This window comes from Gobio gobio (assembly GCF_949357685.1).
Source record: "Gobio gobio genome assembly, chromosome: 11".
Classification (NCBI taxonomy): domain Eukaryota; kingdom Metazoa; phylum Chordata; class Actinopteri; order Cypriniformes; family Gobionidae; genus Gobio; species Gobio gobio.
Window position 1 is genome coordinate 52,016,118 of NC_137104.1, and position 22,663 is coordinate 52,038,780.

At 42.3% G+C, this 22,663-nt stretch overlaps 1 protein-coding gene across 1 annotated transcript in view; it reads left to right on the plus strand.

Moving 5' to 3' along the window:
• The window catches only part of LOC307133508 (NACHT, LRR and PYD domains-containing protein 12-like), a gene marked incomplete at both ends in the record, with an annotated part of 45,382 nt that overhangs the window by 1,047 nt on the left and 21,672 nt on the right, over nt 1–22,663 (plus strand). The window contains 5 exon segments of the mRNA XM_079828591.1: nt 32–1,819; nt 2,786–2,959; nt 5,763–5,936; nt 8,611–8,784; nt 9,449–9,622. Of these exon segments, the coding sequence (XP_079684717.1) occupies nt 32–1,819; nt 2,786–2,959; nt 5,763–5,936; nt 8,611–8,784; nt 9,449–9,622 (2,484 nt within the window).

Here is a 22,663-nt window from a genome sequence, read left to right on the forward strand (position 1 = left end):
GTTTATGTAATATGTTGATTTAATCTTTCAGTTGTGACTCTCAACTGATCCAAAGCAGATTCAAATCAAATCTAATGAAGAAGTTTGAGTGTCTGTGTGAAGGAACAGCAAAGCAGGGAAACCCAACACTCCTGAATGAGATCTACACAGAGCTCTACATCACAGAGAGTCAAAGTGGAGAGATCAATAATGAGCATGAGGTGAGTCAGATTGAGACACGATCCAGGAGAGCAGCAACAGAGGACACACCAATCAAATGCAATGACATCTTTAGACCTTTACCTGGACAAGACAAACCCATCAGAACTGTGCTGACAAAGGGAGTCGCTGGCATTGGAAAAACAGTCTCTGTGCAGAAGTACATTGTGGACTGGGCTGAAGAGAAAGAGAATCAGGACGTCCAGCTCATATTTCCACTTCCTTTCAGAGAGCTCAACTTGATGAAGAACAAAACACTCAGTCTTTCAGATCTCCTTTGTGTCTTTTTTCCGGAAACCAAAGAAATGGAAATATCCAGTGATAAATATAAAGTGTTGTTCATCTTTGATGGTCTGGATGAGTGTCGTCTGTCTCTGGATTTTAATGTGAAACTGTGTAATATATCTGAATCAGCCTCAGTGGACGTGCTGCTGACAAACCTCATTGCGGGGAATCTGCTTCCCTCTGCTCTCATCTGGATCACCTCCAGACCAGCAGCAGCTGATCTCATCCCCTCTGAGTGTGTCCATCGAATGACAGAGGTACGGGGCTTCAATGAGCCACAGAAGGAGGAATACTTCAGGAAGAGAATCAGTGATCAGAGTCTGGCCAATACAATCATAAAACACCTGAAGTCATCAAGGAGCCTCCACATCATGTGCCACATCCCAGTGTTCTGCTGGATCTCAGCCACTGTTCTAGAGGAGATGTTGAGTCAAGCAGAGACTGGAGAGATCCCCAAGACTCTCACTCAAATGTACACACACTTCCTGATCATTCAGACCAACATCAAACATGAGAAAGACTATAAGAAGAAAGTCAAAGATAAAGGCATGATTGTCAAACTGGGGAAACTGGCCTTTCAGCAGCTTGTGAAAGGCAACCTGATCTTCTATGAGGAGGACCTGAGAGAGTGTGGCATTGATGCGACAGAAGCATCAGTGTACTCAGGATTGTGCACTCAGATATTCAGAGAGGAGTTGGGCTTGTATCAGGGGAAAGTCTTCTGCTTTATTCATCTGAGTATTCAGGAACATCTAGCAGCTCTATATGCTCATCTCTCATTTACGAAGAAGAACAGAAATGTGTTTGACCAAACCAAACAAAATCTGTTGTCTAAGATTTTTAAACAGAAGAAAAATAATGTAATATCTAAGTTGCATCAGAGAGCTGTGGATGAGGCTTTACAGAGTGAGAATGGACATCTGGACCTTTTCCTGCGTTTTCTTCTGGGTCTCTCACTGGAGTCCAATCAGACTCTCTTACGAGAACTACTGACACAGACAGGAAGCTGCTCCTTCAACAAAGAGGAAACAGTTCAGTACATCAAACAGAAAATCAGTGAGAATCGCTCTCCAGAGAGATCTATCAATCTGTTCCACTGTCTGAATGAACTGGGTGATGATTCACTGATGCAGGAGATCCAAGATTATCTGAGATCTGGAGAAATAGGAGGAACCAAACTCTCCTCTTCACAGTGGTCAGCTCTGGTTTATGTGTTGCTGACTTCAGAGCAGAAGATGGATGTTTTTGATCTAAAACAGTTTATTGGAGAACAAAATTCAGCAGATGAAGTTCTTCAGAAGCTTCTGCCTGTGGTTAAAGAATCCAGATCAGTTCAGTAAGTCACACTGACAACAATAGCTACATGATCAAAAATGATCACATTTATAATTCTGTCAGGACCACTATCATTAAAGATGATTGACAATTAGCATACAGTTTGGATTGGTGGTATGGTACTGTTCTGGGCAAGAACCCCCTGCATATCCATGCAGCCTAGCATGGATAAGAGCAGGGAGAGCAGCGATAAACCCCCTTAGGTTAAACAGAACCAACATAATGTATTGCAGATATCATTAATGTCAATATTTAATGGACAACACATTTTGAGAATTTAGTCTGATTCAAGGGGAATCAAAATACCAAATCCTGACTGGACAAGAGGAGGAGCTGGGGATGGAGGAGGGTAAATGAGCTCTGGAGAAACGTGATAGCTGCTGATAATACTGAATGAGCTTATACATGTATGATAGACGTGCGTGCATGAACTCAGCTTGTTACACACAAGGACGCGCAGCAGCACACAAACATGTTTAAATATTAAAAATAAAAGGATTCCTCTCTGGAGATGCCTTCAGTCTTTTCACTTGCAAAGTCCGCCATGTAAATAGCGAATCCACCATGGTGCAAGTGCAAATGGCTTTTAAAGGGAATGGGAGATGTGACTCTTATTGATGTGTTGCATGTTACGCCCAAAACACACCCATGACTCATTAAGAGACTAGGTACAACCCTTTTGGACCATGCGCCTGGTGCTTCAACCATTTTTTTTTCATCGTTAACAAGCAATAGTGGATTCAGACGCCCTAAGTGCACTTGCGCCATGCATAAAAAATTAAAATTATTTATTGTGATTAATATTGAAATGAAACTCCTCAAGCAACATGTAGAAGCGGGTCTCACCTTAGACTGGACCTGTTAATCATGTTGTGGATTAAGTCTCTCTTTCTGATTGTAAAGTTCCTGCTCATCTGAGCTGTTGATCTTGAACTGAGAGACTGAAGAGTGTCATTGTTCTCTACAGGTTGAAGGATTGTGGTGTCACAGATGAAGGTTGTGCTGCTCTGGCTTCAGCTCTGAGATCAAACCCCTCACACCTGAGAGAACTAAGTCTGTCTAGAAATAAACTAGGAACATCAGGAGTGAATCTGCTCTCTGATGTACTGAAGGATCCTCACTGTAAACTGGAGATACTGAGGTAAATCATCTCTCTGAAAATCACACAAGTTGGTATTTACTAATAGTTTATAGTTGTATCAGTTCTGACAAGGATGTGGGATCATCTTATCCACATGTCAGTTTTGCCCGCTTCCCGACTGACCTCTGCATATTATAAATAAAGTATATTCTGCATTGCTCACCGTCTCTTCTGTTGCCTGACAAAGCCAATAACATGATCATAGCAACTATTGTATTAACCTTAATATCCTTAACCTTAATAGTTTTTTAGGCCTATTATATTTAAAATTAAATACAGTACTGGTCAAAAGATTGGGCACATTACTATTTTTTATGTTTTTGAAAGAAGTCTCATGCTCATCAAGCCATTTATTGATCAAAAATACAGAAAAAACAGTAATATTGTGAAATATTATTACAATTTTAAATAATGGTTTTCTATTTTAATATATTTTAAAATATATTTTCTGTGGATTCTTTGATAAGTAAGAGATTGTTTCGTTTTCAGTCTGAATGAATAACAGTACATGAGAGCGTTCAGTGGTACTGCACAGTCAAAGCACTGCATTTTGGCTAAAAATTGTATGAATATTACTCTCGACCGTGCAGGAGTTTTTCCTGAATGGGAGCGGCTGGCGGTCAGAATTCAAATTTAAGGTATCGACTCCTTTTTTCATTTTCATAACTTTTGACACTAGGGTTTTCAGAATAAAATTGGTCAAATGCTGAAGCTTGAGTCTTAGATATTTTTAATGATGTATAGTTTGTTGAGGTAGTTATAATCGTTTACATTAAAACGTATACTTATACTGTACTACTTATGCATAAACTAATATAAACAAAGAATGCTTCAGTGCACCGTTGGTTTATGCAACAATAACACATTAACTAACGTAAGTGGGATAAAACTTCGTACCTCCACTAGGTCCATCGCGTTTTTCTTCTGAGGTAAGTCCATATTCCTCACAGCTTAACTTTCAAAGTCGATAAAAAACACAGGAATGATGAAGCTTGATGTTTGTTTACTGAGGTGATGTGGCGTTTACAGGTTAGCATTCCTTCACAATTCCTACCTAGCATTTCGAAGATTAGCATGTGAATGCTGTGTAGCGCGTGGGTGTGGTCACATTATGGATAATGAGCAGACATTTGAGAAACTACCTCGCATTGCTTTCAGACGGATAACAAAAAACTGAGAATATTATTTTTTGATATGAATTACATTATTTAAAAGTAGACACCATCTCTCATGTATGTTTGGCAAGTGTTCGCTAAGTTACAGTTCATTTTCAAACGCATTTCAACACGGACTTCACTGAGGGTGTTTTCACACTTGGGTCCTCTTTAAAAGAACCAAACTCAGACTCCTTTAAGTGGACCAAAATGTGAACCAAGTGAAAAAGGACCCAGTTCTCTTCACGTTCACACTGTCCCTGTACCTGAAAGAGGACTCAGATCCTTTTTAGGTCCACTTTACTAGGAATGGGGTCTCAGACCCCTTTGTGTTCATACTGTTGCTTTTTGGATCTAGTCCACTTCAGTGTTTGATGGCTGACCCTATGGCCTTCAACATTTGATCCCATTCACTTACATTGTTTGTGCCTCGGTAACCAATATTTATTTTAATAATAATAATAATATTTATTTATTTGTAAAAAAAAAAAAAATTTTTAAATGACATTGCTACAAATGAATTAAGTTGTTTATCTTTTTACACAAAAAATATATTTTTTGCAATACTACATATTCTTGCACTAGCCATATCACACATCCACCTTTGTAAATAACATTTTGAATTGTTTTCCTTGAATCATGTTTATATTAATGCAGAAGGCAATGATAAAAATAAACAATAAAATACAATAATTTTAAAAAGATGCAAATTAAATAAACTGCTTTAAAATTTCCAGGTAAAGTAGGTATGCCTTAAAACAGCATTCAAGTAAGAAATGGAAATGGAAAACTGCAAAGGCTAGTAATGCAGATGTTTACATTCACTTAAAAACAAAACCACTTGTTTATGTGAAACTTGTGTGTTTTTGACACTTTAAAATAAATGCAATAGGACGTTAAAGATTCTGTTTAGTACACGTGCTGTGACAGCTGGCTTATGTGCACGTGCTTTAGGTGTGTGCACTCGTAACACCATTGTAAACTAGCAAGGCGTGCAGCTTCTCTCACTCACACAGTGCGGAAGCGGTTGAAATTGCAATAAACAAGTGTAAGTTGTGAACGAATAATTTGTAGAGAATTGCCAGAAGAAGCAGCCATGATGAACAGCCGATTTGTACAGAGGCATCTGATGACCAAACTACACTGGAATTCGCAAACAGAAAATCAAGTAAGCCCAGAGCGGTTTGTGTTCAGATTGCGAGTTTTTAGCGAACCGTACCATATGATGAGATCGAACCGTACCCAGACCACCTCCCGAGATGGTCTCGGTTCGGTTCGCTTTAAAGGGGTCTGAGATCGTTTGGAGTGTTCACATATGGGCCAAAATCACGCAAACCGCGCTCAGACCCCCTGAAAAGGACCAAGTGTGAAAACCACCCTGAGAGACAGACGGCAGAACGTGCATCATGTTTTCTTTATTTTACAAAAAGCACAACATTTTGTTTTTATTGTGAGTATACACAAATAAAAGTAGACTAATCGATTAAGTTATTTAAGTCTCTTTCACACTGATAAGGGGAAAAAAAGCAAGGTGGTATTGTCATCGCGACCGCTGGGGGTTAAGTCTCTCTTACTGATTGTGAAGTTCATACTTATCTGCGCTGTAGATCCTGAGCTGAAAGACTGAATAGTGTCATTGTTCTCTACAGGTTGAGTGATTGTGGTGTTACAGATGAAGGTTGTGTTTCTCTGGCTTCAGCTCTGAGATCAAACCCTTCACACCTGAAACATCTGGATCTGACTGGAAATAAACTGGGAACATCAGGAATGAAGCTGCTCTCTGATGTACTGAAGGATCCTCACTGTAAACTGGAGATACTGTGGTAAATCATCTCTCAGAGAGTCACACAAATTGGTGCTTACAAACAGTTTATAGTTGTATCAGTTCTGACATGGATGTATGATCTTTATCCACTTCAAGTTTACCAAGTGTAAAATTGAAAGACAAATCTGTTACAAAATGCCTCACACACACACAACACAGTTGAGTCTATTTATTTCTTAGAGATGTTGTGAAGCTGATAATGTGTTTTGCAAACACATGTGGTTTGTGGACAGTGAAACCTAAAGTAATGTTTTTATTATCAATAACAGTTATTTTTATTTGGGGGTTTGCTTTTTTCCACATGAAACACAAACAGTTCTTCTGTCACCTCCTCAATTATACTAAGTGCATTACTCCCCTGATTTACACTGTTAGTTAATACTATATGTGGATAAGGAATTAATACATGATGACACATCATTTAATTGATAGCTATTCATATATTAATCAAACAGCCTTTTTTTAGTTTCTGATGTGGTAATCATTCATGGATGGTTTAGTTCTTCATGAGTCATACATTACCTCTTGATTATCTGTGCATTAGTTAAGCATGAATTCATGCATATTAGTGCACACATATGTGACCAGTCACGGAAGGTAGGGACACAAGTCTGTTCTGGGGCATTTTGAGTTATTTACGGATTCTGAAAGTGTAGTCTCCAAGCTTTCCAGTGATATGTAACACATGGAAATCTGATAATATTTGGAGAAGTTGTGGCCATTTGAAAGTAGGCACTCAAAAAAGCTTAACAGGGAGAAATTTGCCTCTAAAGATTTTGTTCTCACCTGCTGGGAGTGACAATAGGGCTCATTTACATCTCATTTAGATAAGCCATACCCCCTGTAAAGCTCCCCCTGTAAAGCAGCATGGTTACAATCGGACCGCATACTATTAATAATAAAGGATAATGTGCATTGTAAATGTCAGTAATTTATCTTTTTTGACTAAAAATGATTTAGAGGCTGAAATATGTGAGTTTTATCTTTTTATAAAACCTTTTTATTTGTTATTTGCTGGTTTTCTACATAAAACTTGGTGAATTGATTTCATTGTGTAGTATTGGGACTTTTTAACAGGATTCTGTGATAACCGTCATGATCAACTATGATAAACTAAAATCAACTATAATTATGTGTTTTTATAGTATAATATGCAAAGTACAATTTTCTATGAGAAAAAAAAAATAATCTGATTCTGTTCTTTTCACTGACATTTAAGGGTAACATAGGCCTACAAAGGCTCTTTTAGGTCTAAAACAGTTTGGATAGTTGTTAATACAGCGTTCCCACAGCTTGGTTAACTTCAAATTCAAGAACCTTTCAAGGACTTTACTTTTGGCCATATGACAGAGGTCTGATATTCTATTTGTCATATTTCTGTTTTGCATAAAACTGAAGAATATTCAGTACATCCTATACTGTATTCTAAAATGATCTGATATTAACTTTTGCATGGATTTTATTGAAAAGAGCTTAGGATCATGTAACCAGTCTATTTTTGCAATATTTCACGGTGTGTCTGTGAAACGCTGAGGTACCGTAGTGGTTTTGTGCGTGCGTGAACATCATGGCAATGTACAACACAAAGTACCTCACGTGGGAAACACTTAATGTAATGCATAAATGCAAGTAACAAACGTAAATCAATCATAGTCCACGAAGTGTTGGCGAAATAACACATTATCGGACCGGAGAGAATAATATGGAATTTCTTCCAGAAAACTTCTTGCACAAAATAAATTCAAGCACTTTCAAGGACCTGTATGTATGTTTATTTTCAGTCATGTCATTGTACTCAGCCCTCTCTTTCTGCACAAGGGAAAGATGATCGTGTTGGTTCTTTACTGCTTCAGACATTGTGTTATCTGGGAGGTTTGCACTTCGTATCAGCTGCTGCTTGCTCACTGCTCGTGTATCAGCCGCATTTCAGGGGGTAAAATATGTTTTTTTGGCATGGTTGCCTACTAAAATTCACATTCCGCGGGCTAAATATCACATAATTGGGGTCGCTTCAACCCGCGGACATGAAAAACAGCGGACTTGGCAACACTGAGCCACGCTTCCCTTAGAGGGCGGGACAATAACAAAAGAGAAACACGCCTCTGCTGCATGCTAGAATCTCCTAAAAACAAGGCGATTTCAACCTCAAAGTGTATGCTTTTAAATATACCAATACTGCTATCTCAAACACGGAGAGGCTTCTTCATGATCTCAACTAACAGATTCGGCAAAAAAGCGAAAATCACCAATTTTGAAAAAAAAACCGCTTCATTCTAATTTCGCTCGAAACTTGTGCTGCCGACTTGTGTCCCTGGTTGCCGTAACGGGTCACATATTGTAAAGTGTTACCTAATATACAAAGAATAATTAAGTATTGTATTTTCTGATTCGTATCTTACAGAACTATTTCACAACATGTTTTCTCAGTATTTTCTTTGCATTCAGTTGTTTTAAGAATTTTGCGGTGCTCACATAAAAATGTTTAAAAAAAATTACATCTTCTAAAATATTGAAATAAAATATTGAAATAAAGCCTAAGCACCATGTAGACGCAGGACTGGACATGTTAATCATGTTGTGGATTCATTCTCTCTTTCTGATTGGGAAGTTCCTGCTTATCTGAGCTGTAGATCCTGAACTGAGAGACTGAAGAGTGTCATTGTTCTCTACAGGTTGAGTGATTGTGGCGTTACAGATGAAGGTTGTGCTACTCTGGCTTCAGCTCTGAGATCAAACCCTTCACACCTGAGAGAACTGGATCTGTCATTCAATAAACTAGGAACATTAGGAGTGAATCTGCTCTCTGATGTACTGAAGGATCCTCAATGGAAACTGGAGATACTGTGGTAAATCATCTCTCTGAGAGTCACACACACTGGACCTCACAAAGAAATATTCTCAAATAGATTGTAGATGTATCAGTTTTCACATGGATGTATCATGTAGGATCATCTGTAGTTTTATCCACATCAGGAAATGTACCACATATAAAAAGGAAAGATGAATACCTGTTACAAAAAATGCCTCACACACACAACACAGGTCTTGTTAATTCTTAGAGGTGTTGTGAAGCTGATTAGCTGTTTTGCAAACACATGCTGTTTGTGAGTTTGTTGTTGAACATGGTTCCTAAGTGTTACGAAACCTGCTTTTAAAGTGCTTGTTAGAGAAGGGGGTAAGCAACAAAAAAGGACATGCGAGGCAAAAATGCAGTTTGAACTGTTTATTGGTATGATTGCATGACACACGTATCACCTTCAGATGAAGGATTCAGATCAACTAACTGAAACCAAAAAATAAAGTTAATGGAAATAAACAAACAAACAAACAAAGATCAACAAAACATTATAGGAAGTAAAATTGAAAAATTACCATGTAAAATATGTTCTCATTAATATCTTACAGATGTTTTTCAATCAATTTTTCATATTCAGATGTGTTGAGGATTTTGCGGTGCTTAATCCTGCTTTTCTGAACTCAGAGACTGAAGAGTGTCATTGTTCTCTACAGGTTGAAGGATTGTGGAGTCACAGATGAAGGTTGTACAGCTCTGGCTTCAGCTCTGAGATCAAACCCCTCACACCTGAGACTTCTGAATCTGTCATTGAATAAACTAGGAGACTCAGGAATGAAGCCACTCTCTGATCTGAAGGATGACCCACATTATAAACTGGAGAAGCTTCTGTGAGTAGTGATGATTGAAAATGGTCACATTGAAATTGGTTGCTAATTATTGATATTGAGCAGAGTTTTATGATGACCATGTTTGAGTTTTAACCCACTAGTGCATTAATTATTGATATGGGAAAAAAATGTTTCATTTTATTTCAAAATCATCTTTTTCTCCCAAAGTGATGTATTTTAAGAGAGAATTCTTAAAATAAAGATGATTATGTATCACCACTTGGTACTTTCATTATCATAAAAACACACAATCTGACTAGGAGACGTTTCGGATACATATGGTAACCCTCGTTTCCCTGAAGGAGGGAACGGAGACGTACGTCGGACGTAACCGACGAATTGGGATCACTTCAGGGAGCCCCTATCAGCTTCGAGATCTAGAGAACGGGCCAATGGCCATTGGCGTGCGGGATTTGCATCTCGCGCTCCGCCCCGCATTGCGGGTATAAACAGGAAGCGAGAGCAACCCGCAGTTGTTTTTCACTGAGGAGCCGAACTCAGTGGCTCAGTACTGCAGTGATGGTACAGCAACTGTGGCGACGGGTCCCGGAAGGGAGTGGTGGGAACCTTGGGCACATATCCAGGCCGGGGTCTCAGGATTACATGAGAGTTACCAGGCACGAATTCCAGGCACGATTCGTCGACCGAAAATGCCTGCAGGTCCCCTACCCTCTTGATAGAGGCCAATGCAGTCAGGAGTACTGTTTTTAGTGACAGAACTTTTAACTCAGCCGACAGCAAAGGCTCAAAGGGTGCCCTCTGCAGTGCGGTAAGCACCAGAGTTAAGTCCTAAGAGGGTATAGAGGGAGGGCGAGGCGGATTTAGTCTCCTCGCCCCCCTCAGGAACCTGACGATCAGATCGTGCTTACCTAAGGACTTTCCGTCTACTAAGTCATGATTAGCGGCGATAGCGGCAACATATACCTTGAGGGTGGAGGGAGACAGCCTTTGCTCCAACCCGCTCTGTAGAGAGGATAGCACCGAACTGATCGTACACCTTCGGGGGTCTTCTCGGCGAGAAGAGCACCAGTCAACGAACAGGTTCCACTTCAACGCATAGAGCCGTCTCGTAGAGGGAGCTCTAGCGGAAGAGATGGTGTCTACCACGTTCTGTGGTAGGCCACCTAGAACCTCCGCGTCCCGTCCAGGGACCAGACATGGAGTCTCCAGAGGTCCGGACACAGGTGCCAGAGGGTGCCCCGTCTCTGAGTCAGGAGGTCCTTCCTCAGAGGAATGGGCCAAGGAGGTACTGTCGCAAGGAGCATTAGTTCCGGGAACCAAGTCCGGTTGGGCCAATACGGAGCCACCACCAGGACCTGCTCCTCATCCTCCCTGACCTTGCACAGGAACTGTGCAAGAAGGCTCACTGGGGGAAACGCATATTTGCGTAGGTCCCGGAGCCAGCTGTGTGCCAGAGCAATTGAGCCGAGGGTCCCCTCGGTCAGGGAATAAAACAACTGGCAGTGGGTCGTGTCCGGGGAAGAATCGAGAGAATCGAGACATGAAAGTACGCGTCCTTCAGGTCGACTGCTGCAAACCAATCTTGGGGACGGACGCACCTGAAGATGTGTTTCTGCGTGAGCATCTTGAACGGCAGCCTGTGAAGGGACCGGTTCAAGAACTGCAGATCCAAGATCGGCCGTAGCCCGCCGCCTTTCTTGGGTACAATGAAGTACGGGCTGTAGAAGCCGGTCTTCATATCAGCTAGAGGGACCGGCTCTATCGCGTCCTTCGCCAGTAGGACCGCAATCTCCGCCTGGAGCACAGGACCGTTCTCCTTCGACACGGAGGTGAAGTGAACACCCCTGAACTTGGGGGGACGCCGGGCAAACTGAATCGCATAGCCGAGTCTGATGGTACGGATGAGCCAGCGAGACGGTCTGGGAAGCGCTAGCCAGGCTCCCAGGGACCGTGCAAGCGGGGCCATCAGCACCACAGACGTACCCACAGCGGGGCAGCGAGGCGGCATGCAGGGACCCGACTCGGACGGCCTGGTGGCGGCCCGAAGTGGGGTCTGAGTGTGCTGTGCAACACTTACCTGCTTCCGCTGAGGGGGTGTGCGAGTGTTGGAAGGCCTCTGAGGTGCGTCCCCGCAGCCGGCACCCCCTCCTGGCGAACAGAGAGGCGACTGAGAGTGACAAGGCATGGGAGCGTCGAACACTGACAGGCGCGCTCTCTTGGCACCCAGAGATATTGGAAACTGCTCTTTTATTGAAAATTTTGGTACCACTGGTACTGGGGCCAGTGGCGGAACAGAAAAAACAGAAACAAAGATTCTCCCCCAGCCCTCTTCCGGGGGAAGGAGTGGTGCTGCAGCCATCTCCTGAAGAGCAGTTTCCTCCATCTCTGGGTGGCCCGTCTCAGGGTCGCTTACGATGGCGCTTGCCACCTGGCTTGGCAGCGGCCTGAGTGGGCTGGACGACCTTCCCGCGGCCGGCTCCGCGCCCACGGCGAGGTGTAGGCTGCTGCTGGGCTGGGGCGGGAGCAGGGGCGGCGGCAGGCGGCCATCCTCTGCGACGGGCAGGCGGAGGCGCTGTGGCCGGCGGCGGAATGGGAGCAGCAGCTGGCTGCCGGGGCAGGATATGCTTGATGGCCTCCGACCGCATCGCCGAATAACCCGGCCAACGAGATGGGGGAGTCCAGGAACCGGTACTTGTCGGTCTCCCTCATGTCGGCCAGGTTAAGCCAGAGATGTCGCTCCTGGACCACTAGGGTGGACATCGCCTGACCAATGGAACGGGCGGTGACTTTTGTCGCCCGGAGGGCAAGGTCCGTCGCCGTCCGGAGCTCCCGGAGGAGCTCTGGGTCAGGTCTACCCTCGTGCATGTCCATGAGCGCCTGGGCCTGGTGCACCTGGAGCAAACTCAAACTCATGGCATGCAAAGCGGACGCGGCCTGTCCGCAAGACCTGTAAGCCTTCGCAACTAGGTTGGAAGAGAACTTACAGGCCTGGGACGAGAGACGTGAGTCACCGCACCAGTTGGAGGCGGTCGACAGACACAGTTGCAACGCGACGGCCCGTTCAACTGGTGAGATTCCCACGTAACCCTTGGCCTGCCCGCCGTCAAGGGTAGTGAGGAGGGAGGAGCCGCTAGGTCTGTTTCTGGCACTGAAAGGCGCCGTCCACGACCTAGTCAGCTCCTCATGCACCTCCGGGAAGAATGGTACCGGAGCGGGACGCTGAGAACCAGCGCGACCCGCCCCGAGAAACCAATCATCCAACCTGGAAGGTTCGGGACGTGGTGGAGGGTTCCACTCAAGCCCGACCTTCCCGGCGGCCCGGGAAAGCATAGCAGTCAACTCTGGGTCCGACTCGACCATTGCCACTCTCCCAGAGGGAGGCAGTACAGCCGAATCTCAGAAAGTCACCAGCGACTTCTTCCGGAAGCACCACCGGCTGAGGAGCTTGTGAGGGATCAGGGGCCCGCGGAGGCTCCCTCGGCGGGTTTGCCCTGAACGTAATCCTCAGATCACCCCGGGCATCCGTTGAAGTAGGCCTATCCTGCTGGACAGGGATAGTACTAGATTGAGGTATGCGGAGGGGGATTCCACCTTCCCGAAGGTAGGCGAGTCTCGATCTAAGCTCCGAGATAGTCATGTTCCCGCAGTAGGAACATGAACTATCCACAAACGCTGCCTCAGCGTGCTGAACGCCCAAACATGTGAGACACCGGTTGTGACCGCCAACGGGTGAGAGGGAACGACCGCATCCAGAAACGCACGGGTGGAATGACATCTTGAAAAAGATGCAGTGTCACACCCGTGTTGCTCTTTTTGTGAGGAAACGCTCTTAAAGATGTGCTGAAGCACCCAGGGAAAACCGCGACAGAATACAGGGGATAGTGCAGCCTGTATCTGTACTCACTGTACGCCCTCACCGAACCGACAGATGTGGTTTGCTGTGAGAACAGCAGTTTTGTGCAGCTGAGCACGCGGTCCCGCTGATCTGTGCTGTCACGCCAACACTCGCGATCCTCTCTCTCGTCTTGTAGAAGACTCTCACTCTCTCTCTCTCTCTCTTGCTGATACAGCAGTCGAAACTCTGTGATAACGCCTGTTTGGCTCCTCAGTGAATGACAACTGCGGGTTGCTCTCGCTTCCTGTTTATACCCGCGATGCGGGGCGGAGCGCGAGATGCAAATCCCGCACGCCAATGGCCATTGGCTCGTTCTCTAGGTCTCGAAGCTGATAGGGGCTCCCTGAAGTGATCCCAATTCGTCGGTTACGTACATCGAACGTGACCGACTGAAAGGGAACTATTATTATGGCTAAGAGGTCAAATTTCAAAGGTCAAATCCTGACTGGTTAAAATGGCTTTTTCAGCTTTGTCTACTGTAGTTGACACCATGTATCACAGGGTTATCTCTCACTAATACTGATAGTTTGTTTTAGCTGTGGATGATGCTGTAATTTCACACACATTTGTCTGTGTTTCACTTACAGGTATTAGATGTTAGTCTGTCCTTCTCAGGATCAGCTGATGGTGAATAATGAGCCACTACAGACACATCACATTCAACAGCATCAACACACAAACACATAGTGATCATCACACACAGATGTGTTTGTGTAACTTTACATAATGAGCCAATCCTTGATCTGAAGTCAAACAATGAAACCTTTTGTTTCTTTTGACATTTGCACTTGTATTTCATTTTACATAATATAGTTTGTAACAATGTGTGTATCCTCTGTTCAAACCATATCACAATAGATTTCAACCTAACACAAGGGTTAAAACCTGTGTATTTATTATAAATTGACTTGATAAGTAAGTTAAAAAATACATGTCATTTCTGGATGTCTGATCCAGTAAGGAAGTGCCACTGTAGTTTTTTATCTCCAGTGCCAGAAGCTTCTGTATGTAGTTTTGAGGAAAGCCATTCTGTTGAGCCTCTAAACACACAACTTAGACAGAGAATGAGACAAGATAAAAAGTCAATGTGAATAAGACTCATCACACTTTTCATGATAGTTACAGTATTGAACTAGACAGTCACCAATTAAAAGACAACTATATTGAGAATATCTTAAACTCCAGTTAAGTTACACTTTAAAACATTTGTTAATATTAGTGCTGTCAAAATTAGCGTGTTAACGCACACAATTATTTTTTTCAGTTTAATGCTTTAAAATTATATCATATAGTGTTACATTATATGATCACACTCTTATTCATGCAAATGCTTTTAAACCATTCGAGTGTGACAAGACAAAAAAGAACACCCTGTCTGTGAATGTCCTGGGTGCGTCTCAATCAGCTCCCTAGTAGGGGTGTCACAATATACCGGTAATTGCGATAAACGTGATATTCAAAGCACAAAATATCGACATCGTGCTCTTGGTGCCCTACGCGCTGCTCGTGGTGGGAGCGGTGGCACTGATCATACTGTTGAACTTTACAGTATTTTCTCTCTTGTTATTTGTGTGTTTATCAGTATCCAATTATGTTCGTTGGGTAAAAAAGAAAAGCTAAATAAACAAAGTAAAAAAAATTTTTTAATTAATAAATTAATTAATTAAATTATTTGAATTCTTTTAAAAAATCTAATATCGTGACAGCCCTACTCCCTAGTTTCCAAGGTCGTGAATCAGTATATTGTGTACATGAATGTGGCCGACTCCCTGATCCCTGATTAGTGTCCTGACTACTGGACATATTTTAAGTATCAATGCCGCTTAAAAAGATGCAATCTAATCCTGTTTACATGAAATAAGCTGCTCCTGAGCAGGTTTAAGCTTACAGACCTGATGCTATGACAGTCCAGGATGACCATTTCCTTTTCTGAAAGACGCGCGGCAGAATCCAGTTCTCTTCTTGCTTCAACGAACAATAACACGCAGAATTATGCCAAAATGCCCATTTTGTCGAGTGTTCTCATAAGAGCAGTCTTAAATGAGCTAAATAACGTCTTACATGAACTTAAAAGAGTTGTGGAGAAAATGAGATGCGCATGTCAGATGCGCATCATGTTCGGCAGCAGCAGATCTTAAAGAGACAGCAGCGACTAATGATGTCTGTCATTAATGTTAATCACAGAACAAAGGTAACAAAGAAAATTGTAGCTTTAATATGGATTAATCTATATTTAATTTAATTATGCAGTGTAGACAGTTTGACAACTTACATTTTACCTATTAGACAGGTAGGAATGACACCGGTAAATATGACATTTATTATAATGGGTTTATGTGAAGATTATTTTAAGTTCACTTGAAATTGATATAGCTTCTAATTATACTGTAATGTTAAATGTCTATCATTAATGTAATAAAAAAAAAAATCTGAGACATCAGTAGCAGTATTAGTATCAGTGATAGGCCTACTAGCCTTCATAAAAAGATGCCATTACAACAAATATTTCAAATATACTGTCTTTACATTGTTTCTACATTAATTTGGAGAGTAACTGTGAAATTATTACAATATAAAAATATAAACGCAGATGTTTTTAATCGCGATTAATTACAGAAAAAAAATATTTAAATCGATTGACAGCACTTAATATATGATCAGAGATGTGTTTTTTTCACTTTGTGCTCTGTAATTAAACTTTATTCTTTGGTTTGGTCAGTCAGGCTTATTATACTGTGGTGAAGGTGGACAGGGTCTGAAACTAACCAGATTGTTCTGGTTTTGGTTAATGTTTATGTGTCTTTTATTTTTAAGTTTACTCAGTTGTGTTTCCTAGCTCTTGTTATGTGATTCCCTTCCCATCATGTATTGTGCTTCCCTTGTCTTATGTGTCATGTTCTTTTTGGTTGTTATAAGATGCATTCACGCCACCTCGTAATTCCTCGAGATTCTAGCTTGTAAAAAGTGTTCACGTCCTCATAAAGCTCGTAATTACAGCTTATAGGCTGGGAATTTTCTAAGAGTTACAGCTTGTACCACGTAACCGCTGCACCACATGCGGAAGCAGAGAAAAATGGCAGTAAAACGTAAATAATCAGTTATTTCACAATATTTTAAAATTCAATTAACTTTTGCCATTGTACACTATTTTTTTTCAAGCAAAAGTAATGTGAACATAAACAAAAGACAAGCAGCGCGGAGTTAGATATCTAGGCTATTCTTGCAATGACAACCTAAATAAATGAAAGTGTAATAACGCATTTGCATAACTTCTTCTAATGGTGCGTTCACACCGGACGCGATTCGCGCGAGTGATTTACATGTTAAGTCAATGCAGAGACGCGAAATGGCATTCTGCGGCGCGATTCGCGCGAATGAGGCGGCGAGATTCGCGCGATTCGCGCGATTGAGGCGGCGCAAAGGACGCGAATTGAGCGTTTTGAACGCGCGAATCGCGCAAAACGCTCAAGTTGAAAAATCTGAACTTTGGCGGATATTTCGCGCCGCGTTAACCAATCAGGAGCTTGCTCTAGTAGTGACAACAATGAGGAGAAAATCTGTATATTAATATCTGGTTCAGACAATATGATTATCACTGTGATAACATTAAATGACATGAAACACAACCCAGTCTCTTTTTGTTAAATGCAAGTTTATGTATGATCAATAATACAAAAGTATAAGTAATGTATAACAAGCTATACATGAAATAAAGCAAACAATGCAGTCAAACATTCAAAGTCAGTGCTAGTAGGCTAACGTTACAACTGCAACGTACAGTTATAGCCTAAAAATATAAAGTAATGAAACTTATCTTTGCCCTCAGCCTAAACGATTTGCCAGGGAACAAATTATAGATCCATGAGACCAAAGATCGGCCGTTACAAGACGAATTATAGCTCGAGACAAACCACAGAGACATCAGAGCCAGCGGTAGACGGCAGAAGGACTGGCCGAGGAAAGGTTGCCCTCGCCGGCTTTCACGTGCGCTGAGCGCGCTGTCCGCTGGAGCTCACAGCTCCGACAACGGCAGATAAAATTTTCAAATAGGCACTATTTATGTAAATAAACCACAGATTTGAGCTTTAAACAACTACATTATCGACTGAAAAAGTCTTAAAACTACGTTTTGTCACACATTAACAGTAGATATGAACAAAAAAAAAGACATGTAAACACAGCCCATGTCAGCCATTTCTCAACGAGACGAGCTGCTGGCGGAAGCCCCGCCCATGACGCGAATTCGCATCTGTTGTGCAGTGAATGTCACGCGCGATTCGCGCGAGTAAACTCAAAATGTACACGCGTCCACCTTCGCGCGAATCGCGTCCGGTGTGAACGCCACATTAGTACTTAAATAAAATTTTATTACATTTTACTTAAATTAAATTACAACATTCTTTCACGCAGGTTCATTTTGCCGATTGACGCTATAGAAACGGATAATCCCCCATTTTGAGGACGTGAACAGCTCCGAATACAACGTCACGTGTTGTCATCTCAAGATTCCGGCAAATATGAGGTGGCGTAAACGCAGCATTAGTGTGATAGAGTAATGTGTTTCTCAGTCCGGTTTTCTCATTGGTTCTGTTTTGATTATTCAGAGGTGTTCCATTTTTTTGGTCAGTAGTTTTTGTGTAAAAAATAGCCCACATATTTCCGTTGCCTCTTGTCGAGTATTGTCCCTGTACCATTGCTGGTCAGTCTATGTCTATGCTCAGGTTCAAGTTTAGTTCATGGTTCTGTGTCGTGTCAGGTCTTTGTTTAATTTGTATTTTGTTCTCACTGCAACTCGCCTCAGTGGATATGTTACAGAATACTCAACTTTCAACAATGAACTGAGCAGTTTGCCTCTTGCGCCTTCGTCAAGGTAATCGATCCGTTGAGGATCAGACAAGATGGCCACCATGCCTGAGCCCTCAGCCAAGTCTCGTCCCGTCATGGCCGCCACACCAGAGTGTGCAGAACTGACAATTGTGGCCATGGCAATTATGTGTGTTTGGGCCACCCACACATCAATGCAAGCCCCTGAGAGTCCAGAGATGGCTCCAGCCCATAACACCATAGCCCAAGAAATGGGGGCTATAGAGACAGAGCGTATTTAGGCCACGCCCACACCGGGGGGGGGGGGGGGCAATCCAACGCTCTCCATTGACTTTGCATTGCGTGAGGCTGCATCCTTGTCATTTCGGACATATAACAAAAAACAGAACAATGTCTAAAAGCTGATATGTGACAAAGTGTACAGCAAACAAGCTAAAAGACACAGAAATAAGTTTTTATAAGCTGTCGACCCAAAAAAACGAGAGTTTAAGGAGACAAAAGTGGATAAAGGCAGTAAAACGTGACGCTTCAGCAGGAAGAATGGGTACATTTTGGGATCCTGACACTCAGTATGTCTCAGTATGCCTATGTGTGCAGTAAATATGTTGTCACTGTTAAGTCAAATATCCAAATGCAAGGTTTATATGTTATATTTCCTGTCGCTGATTACGTTCCCCTCTAGTGGGTGTGGCTCTCAGTGTAATATAACGTGTCACGCTCCGTCTCAATGGCCTGTATCCACTTTTTTGTCCTTAAACGTTGTTTTTTGGGTCAATAGCTTATAAAAACTTCTGGGTTTTTGGTTGTGGGTTTTGTTTAGCTTGTTTGCTGTACACCTTGTCACATATCCGCTTTTAGACATTGTTCTGTTTTTTGTTATAAGTCCGAAATGACAAGTCAATGGAGAGCGTTCGATTGTTTTCCCCCCCGGTGGGCGTGGCCTTCAGATTATGACGCGTGTCGCTCTGTCTCTATAGGTACATGGTTAAGGCCATGAGGGCAACGCCTCTCTGGCCCCCTTAACTAACCTGCACTGCCATGGTCCCCTGAACTACCTTCACCTCTATTGCTTCCTGAACTTCTTGCACCGCCCTGGACCCCTGAACTGATGGCACCACCCTGGAGACTTTCTAGCCTGCCAGATCCGCCCATGCTCCACGACCCAGGCCTGCCTCAGCTCCACTGCCATGCCATTGCCATGCCATGGTCCAGGTCCTGTCCCCATTCACGGGCCTGGCCCTCCATCCCTCCCCCAGGACCATCTCCGCTGTACCACCCTCCTGAGTGTTGGGTTTTGTTTGAAAATCAATAATATCAGAAATGCGATCAGCACATCCTTGAGTTTCTCTGGGGTGAATCAGATCAGACCACAACCTCAGAAAGTTACTATGACTGATTTCGAAGCAATTGATGGTAAAATTTTAGAAGAAACAGCACAGCACCTTAAAACATCAACCTGCGCTCTTGACACACTCCCCACTTCTTTTTTCAAAAGTGTGTTTAACTGTTTAGAAGCAGATCTCCTAGAAGTGGTAAACGTCTCACTTCTTTCTGGGACTTTTCCAAAATCCCTAAAAACCGCAGTAGTTAAGCCTCTCCTGAAAAAGAGAAATCTGGATAACTCCATATTGAGCAACTACAGACCAATCTCAAATCTCCCCTTCATAGGCAAGATCATTGAAAAAGTTGTTTTCAGTCAGCTGAACAAATTCTTGAACTCAAACGGATACTTTGACAATTTTCAATCTGGTTTCCGACCACATCACAGCACAGAGACGGCCCTCATTAAGATAATAAATGATATTCGCCTCAATACAGATACAGGCAAAACATAAATTTTGGTACTACTCGACCTCAGTGCTGCATTCGACACTGTTGACCACAACATACTTCTTGACAGGCTAGAAAATGGGTTGGGCTTTCTGGAATGGTCCTCAAATGGTTCAGGTCATACTTAGAAGGGAGAGGCTATTATGTGAGTATAGGTGACCATAAGTCTGAGTGGACATCCATGACATGCAGAGTCCCACAAGGGTCCATTCTTGCACCACTCCTATTCAACCTGTATATGCTGCCACTGAGCCAAATAATGAAAAATAACAAAATGGCTTACCACAGCTATGCTGACGACACCCAGATCTACTTAGCCCTATCACCTAATGACTACAGCCCCATTGACTCTCTATGTAAATGCATTGATGAAGTTAACAGTTGGATGTGCCAAAACTTTCTTCAGTTAAACAAAGACAAAACTGAAATTACTACATTTGGAAACAAAAATGAAAATCTCAAGGTGAACGCATATCTTGAGGCTAAAGGTCTGAAATCAAAAAATCAAGTCAGGAATCTTGGTGTGATTTTGGAGTCAGACCTGAGTTTCAATAGTCATGTCAAAGCAATAACGAAATCAGCTTACTATCATCTCATAAATATATCAAGAATTAGATGCTTTGTTTCCAGGCAAGACTTAGAGAAACTCGTTCATGCTTTTATTACCAGTAAGGTGGACTATTGTAATGGTCTCCTCACCGGCCTTCCCAAAAAGACCATTAGACAGCTGCAGCTCATACAGAACTCTGCTGCCAGGATCCTGAGCAGAACCAGAAAATATGACCATATCACACCAGTCCTCAGATCTTTACACTGGCTTCCAATTACATTTAGGATCGATTTTAAAGTGCTATTACTTGTATATAAATCACTCAATGACCTAGGACCTCAATACATTACAGATATGCTGATTAAATACAAACCCAACAGATCACTCAGATCATCAGGATCAAGTCAGTTAGAAATACCAAGGGTTCACTCAAAGCAAGGAGAGTCTGCTTTTAGCTATTATGCCAGCCGTAGCTGGAACCAGCTTCCTGAACAGATCAGATGTGCTCCAACAGTAGCCACTTTCAAATCCAGACTAGAGTTGGGGTACTCGGACTTGGACTAGGACTCGAGTCCGGACTCGAGTCCAATTTTGAATGAACTCGGACTTGTCACGCACTCGGGTGAATTTGTACTCGGACTTGACTTGGACTTGGACATTTTGGACTCGGAAAATATCCCGAGTGCAGTCGAGTCCGAGTCATGTGTAACAACAAAACCGCCATAAAACTAAGATAAGAAATTAATGAACGTCTCCCCGCTTGTGATTTTACTGCACCACACCGGCAGGCAGCAGTAGCATCATCTTATGCTTGCAGACAATACACACATCACACGGATGCAATGCGTGGCTAGGACAATGTCTTCAGAGTCAGCAATAATTTGTTTTGCTTTTGAAAATCATAAAGAATTTTTTTGCAAGAAATCCAGTAAAAAGAAGCACTCTGCGGATTGCAAATCAACTGATGTGTCTGGCACGACTTTCTACCGACATGTTCAAAGAAAACCTAGAGAAATGTAAGTTGCTTATTATAACTTTTAATACCAACTTAAATCCAAATAACTTAGGGCTGGGTGATATGACGATATATATCGGATTCTTGTGTGCATACTATGGACGTCACAATTCTTAATATAATATTGAACCGTTCGGCACTGTTGAATATCTTGAATACACGCTTGGGAATTGCGTTTTTTTTTCTTTTCGTTTTCGATTTAATTCATTTCGAATAAATACATTTTTGAAATATTTCTCTCAGTTTATTTTGGCTCTGTTTGAGTGTGCCTGTGAGTCTACGCGCTGATATGAGCCTTGCTGGTTAAACGTTTCATTCGCGTGCTTGTGCACTGTGTTAACATGCGCTGAGCGCGCGCACTAAAAGCCTGTCAAACACACGTGATTACTGGACTAAGTAGTCTTACTGCACTAATACTGTCAAATACACACAAGGTTAACATAAACACAGTCAGTTATGTCTAAAGTGAAAGTAAAATCGGCGTGTGTCTGTATATTAGATGTGTAGAGGTCTTAAATTAACAGCAGCGCAGCCTATAGTGAACACGCTGTCGCTTGTCCTTAAAGGGACAGTTCACCTCTAAAATTATGTCATTATTTACTCACTCTAATATTGTTCCAAACCTGTATTCATTTCTTCTGTTGAACACAAAGAGTTGAATGGTAGTCATTGACATCCATATTATTATTTCCTACAATGGGACCAACTGGTTGGTTTCCAACATTCTCCAAAATATATTTTATGTCCAACTGAAGAAAGAACTTTATTCATGTGTAAAACAACTTGAGCGCGAGTAATGGATGACAGAATTTTATCCCTTTAATGTTAATAAAACAACAAAAGACAAAGAGAAAATCACTCACTCACTCACTCACTCACTCACTCCTGACTAACTTTAGTAAATTTAATAAGAATCACTGTACATGTAATACAGTGAAGTTTGTTTTATTTTAAATGTAATTGTTT